Consider the following 4331-nt stretch of genomic DNA (forward strand, 5'->3'; position numbering starts at 1 on the left):
TAACTGTATCATGTCGTTCCAACCAATCGATTCCTATGACTACATCATAGACTCCTAAGACTATGAAGTACAAAGATACCTTGGTTTTGCATACTCCTAAATCTACCTCACAATCCTTTACCATCCTTCCTATATTTCTTTTCATACTACATGTCATTTCTACATGCCTAAATTCATGTTGTGTAGTTTTTTCATACTACATGTCATTTCTACATGCCTAAATTCATGTTGTGTAGTTGCTTCAAGTTTAATCTTTGATAGTGCATTTAGAGAAATAAAAGAGTAACTCCGAAAATTATTTACTTAATAGCTGATCATATGCCCCGAAATCTATAGGTAATAAATAACTTTTGTGTTAGAAAAATAAAAGGGTACCCTCGAAAGTTATTTACTTAATAGTTGATCATATGCCCCGAAATCTATAGGTAATAAATAACTTTGGTTTCAAAAGAACGGGTATTCTTCATCACACGAGGGTGAAATCACTATAGTTTTAATTATCATAACAAATATTTAAAGAGTTGGATATGGTTTATGCATCAATAAGAGAAATGACCATGAACAATTATTAGTCATTAAAATCAAATGGATTTGTGTAACACGTGTATACCAAAAAAAACTAATGTAGGTACACATTTCTTTTTCGTTATTTTTTTTATTTTAATTAATCATTTAAAAGTTGCGACGTTAGGTATAGCTTGTATGAAACATCAAAATAAAATATCGACCTATAAAATAGCCATTCATTTTATATTTATGTGTTTATATGAAACATTTTTGGTGATATTTAAAATAGAAATTTTTATTTTTATATTTTCAGTTCAACAAAAATTAATGAATGGGTATCGATTAGTAATTTCAAGTGCAGAAATCTAATGTATAAAATCGTTATCTTGACGATGAATTACACTAGTTGATTTGAAAAGCGTCGACAAATAAGATTCTATGTGATTTTTGCCGAAAAATCTCTCTAAAATGTATAAAACCGTTATGCTCCTGCTAATCTTTACGTTCACCCAGTACTAACTTCAGCACTTCTCTCACGTCATCTGAGGTGCAGTAAGGAAATTTTGGATCTTGGATTGCGAGGAGCCAAGGGAGGAGTAGTAAGAGGGAATTGTCGTCAGTGTTGTCGCCAGTCCAGGAATCGATCCCGATGGCATTTTCTGGTTGGAGATAATAGGAGGATGGGCGGTCGTCGACTATTATGACGTTTTTCAGATCCCGTCCCAGAATAGACAGGTCCTTCACTTCATCGAGGACTCCTTCAACATGGGTGCAGTGGCGTCTGTCAAGGCGGTGGGTGCGGGGAATTATATTTGTGTTTGTGATGGCGTGTTGCGAGGGAGGCAATAAATCCAAGATCTTGTCCACCAAAGCATTTGCATAGCATTCCCTTCCTGCCGTGAAGATGACAATCTCATACAACCCTGTGCTGCCTAATGTCTGCAACAATTTGTCCACGCCAGGCCTTTTCGACACATACAGGGGTTTGTTGCTGCCCTCAAGATATAGAGTAAAATCATAGCCTGCTGGCGCTGGTGTATAATCGGAGTGAACCAGAGTTCCGTCCAAGTCTAACACAAGTGTTTTCTTATTTGGATTTTCTCCTGACATGGGAGGTAAAACGCCACCCGCCTGGCAATTCAACCCTTCCTTCTTACTATTATCACTCAAAGTTGGTACAGGCACGTGTGGCTCACTAACATGCACGTTAGATGATTCACCTTCATCTCCATTGGCATTAGGGTTGGCGCTGGAAGAATGCATTTTGAAGAAAACCCTAGCTCTGCCACCCGTTTGGATATTGAACTCAAGAATGGGATATTGAATTGAATTAATGAATGAACCTGCGGATCAGCTAATAATATTCAAGGAAATGATATATGTCGTGTCACAGCTGGTGCAATTTGAAGCAATGGATCGTGAAATGAACAACGCTTTCGGATTTTTATAATATAAACTTGTAAAGGGACACGACCCTACCCTGCAGATACTCACCGTTTCGTATCAGCTGCTTTTCATGGACGTTTACCTAAGAGAGTAAGTGATTTTAGTGTAGATTTTGCCGAATATAAGCCAAATCAATTTCTCTCACAAATTCAGTAAATAATAATTAGCCGAATACAACTATTTTTAATGAAAAATGACAGTGATTTTGTATGTTGGAATGGGATTCCGTCATCTCAGTTCCGTGATCTCAGGTCCTTGATGTTCCTGGCATTTAATAAATTCACTTTTACATTTACACCGCTAAAAGGTTGGAAGAAATTCCATCTTTCTGGATTCAATTTTGCGTGACTTTACAACAACCGTAATAATCACCGTATATGCTTCTTACCATGGAAATTTTTAGGTCTAGTTACTATCGCTGATTTTGTGGAATGGGAAAACTACAGCGAGTAACAATGCCAAATGCAATGTAAAACCTTTGCACGAAGAGTTTTGATGAGGATGATGAAGACAATATCCTTTAACTCATCTTTATATTTTTTTGATGTTAGATTTTCCGTATGAGTTTTGAGTAGAAAACTAGTAATATGATTGATCTTAATTCTTAGGACTAAATTCATATGATGTTGGGCATCACATTGCTCATCCTTGGATAACATTAATACATGCCCTTTCCTTCCTCATATTATGGCTTCTCGTGCCTTCCTAGCATACTTAGTTTGGAAAGCTGGAAAATATACTGACATTGAAATTGAAGAACATAATTATGAGTTGTCTTTGAAATTTTACACAGATGGCTATGCTTTTATAGATATATATATATATGAAAACAAGTTACCTATGTTATCCAATGAACCATGAAGAATCTGATGTGTATTTACCAGAATATTAGTAAGTAATGGGTGTTTCTTCAGTTGGGATCTTTCTTAGATCTCATTGTGAGATATATTTGCGTGGTAGTTTGTGATGTGTTGAGTGTATAATTGTAGTATACTAATTATAGTTTCCAGTTTCCAGTATATTTACCAGAATATTAGTAAGTAATGGGTGTTTCTTCAGTTAGGTGAGATGTTGGGATCTTTCTTAGATCTCATTGTGAGATATATTTGCGTGGTAGTTTGTGATGTGTTGAGTGTATAATTGTAGTATACTAATTATAGTTTCCAGTATTGCTATGAATGGGTCATGAATTTGAAGTGTGGGAACAATATACATCTCTAACCCAAAAAAATCGTTAACCCAAAAAAATCCTTAGGTAATTTGTTTTGTGGTATGGGCATTGGCACCAAACATATCATTTTCAATATAGATATGTGATTTAGAGGTGGATATAAATATTATTTTCTAGTATCACAAATCAAATTAGGGATCTAAACTCCTATGAAAAATGAAAAGTTTTATCAGTTACATGCATTACAACCCTCATTCCAAAGGACAGAGGAACACTTTAAAATTGTTCAAATAGGTATCAATTAAGAGTGTTGTGACCTGGACTCTCTAGATTTGACTAGAAATAGTTTCATTGGAGAGATTTCTTCCATGTCCTTCTTGAGAAAGTTAGGCTCATAAATTTATCATGTAATAAGTTCTTGGGACCTATTCCACTATCTTTAGAGGGTTGTAGAAGGTTTTATTCAGTTGATTTTAGCAGATTTCAAGAGGAATGGCTTTACCGGAAGCATTCTTATTGAGTTGTTTCAATTTATTTTCAGGACATCCATCTATCATGGGATTGGTAGCATTCCACAAGTTGGTTTTCCAAAATTTAACCAATTTCTAGAAGAACTCCACATGAGATAAGACAAAAAAATACTATGAGAAAGAAGGTTAGAGGGCTCAAGGTTCCAATTTTTTAAACTAGTTATGATACCAAGTTTAGAACCTATATATATATATATATATATATATATATAGATATAGATATATATATATCGTTTAATCTTACTAACTGCAAGAATATAAGACATTATATATTCTTTTAACGAAATAGAGAGAAAATCTCAAGATTTTGTATTACCATAAATGAGACAAATTAAGAGATTCTTTTTTTTTAATATTCTTCGGCGAAAATCACATAGAGAAACTTTTGTCGACGCGTTTCGAACCAACCAGTGTGGTTCATCATCAGGACAAGTTAAATGAGCAGATCTCGTTTTGCACATTAAATAGACAGGGCAGAATATCCCATGACCCAATTTTCCAGACAAGATAACGGCTAAAATGACATATCTTGTCTGGAAAATTGGGTCATGGGATATTCTGCCCTGTCTATTTAATGTGAAAAACGAGATCTGCTCATTTAACTTGTCCTAACGATGAACCACATTGGTTGGTTCGAAACGCGTCGACAAAAGTTTCTCTATGTGATTTTCACCGAA

At 34.9% G+C, this 4331-nt stretch overlaps 1 protein-coding gene across 1 annotated transcript; it reads right to left on the reverse strand.

The window, feature by feature from the left end:
- Positions 1-999: 999 nt before the first annotated feature.
- Positions 1000-1770, reverse strand: LOC149266936 (uncharacterized protein C2F7.02c-like). The gene has a single exon (XM_089409656.1). The coding sequence runs from the start codon at positions 1768-1770 to the stop codon at positions 1000-1002; it is 771 nt and encodes a 256-aa protein (XP_089265782.1).
- Between the last annotated feature and the right edge of the window lie 2561 nt (positions 1771-4331).

The sequence above is a fragment of the Pinus tabuliformis genome, chromosome 6 (genome assembly GCF_031772625.1).
Source record: "Pinus tabuliformis cultivar Carrire ecotype Pingquan chromosome 6, CPIR1, whole genome shotgun sequence".
Taxonomy (NCBI): domain Eukaryota; kingdom Viridiplantae; phylum Streptophyta; class Pinopsida; order Pinales; family Pinaceae; genus Pinus; species Pinus tabuliformis.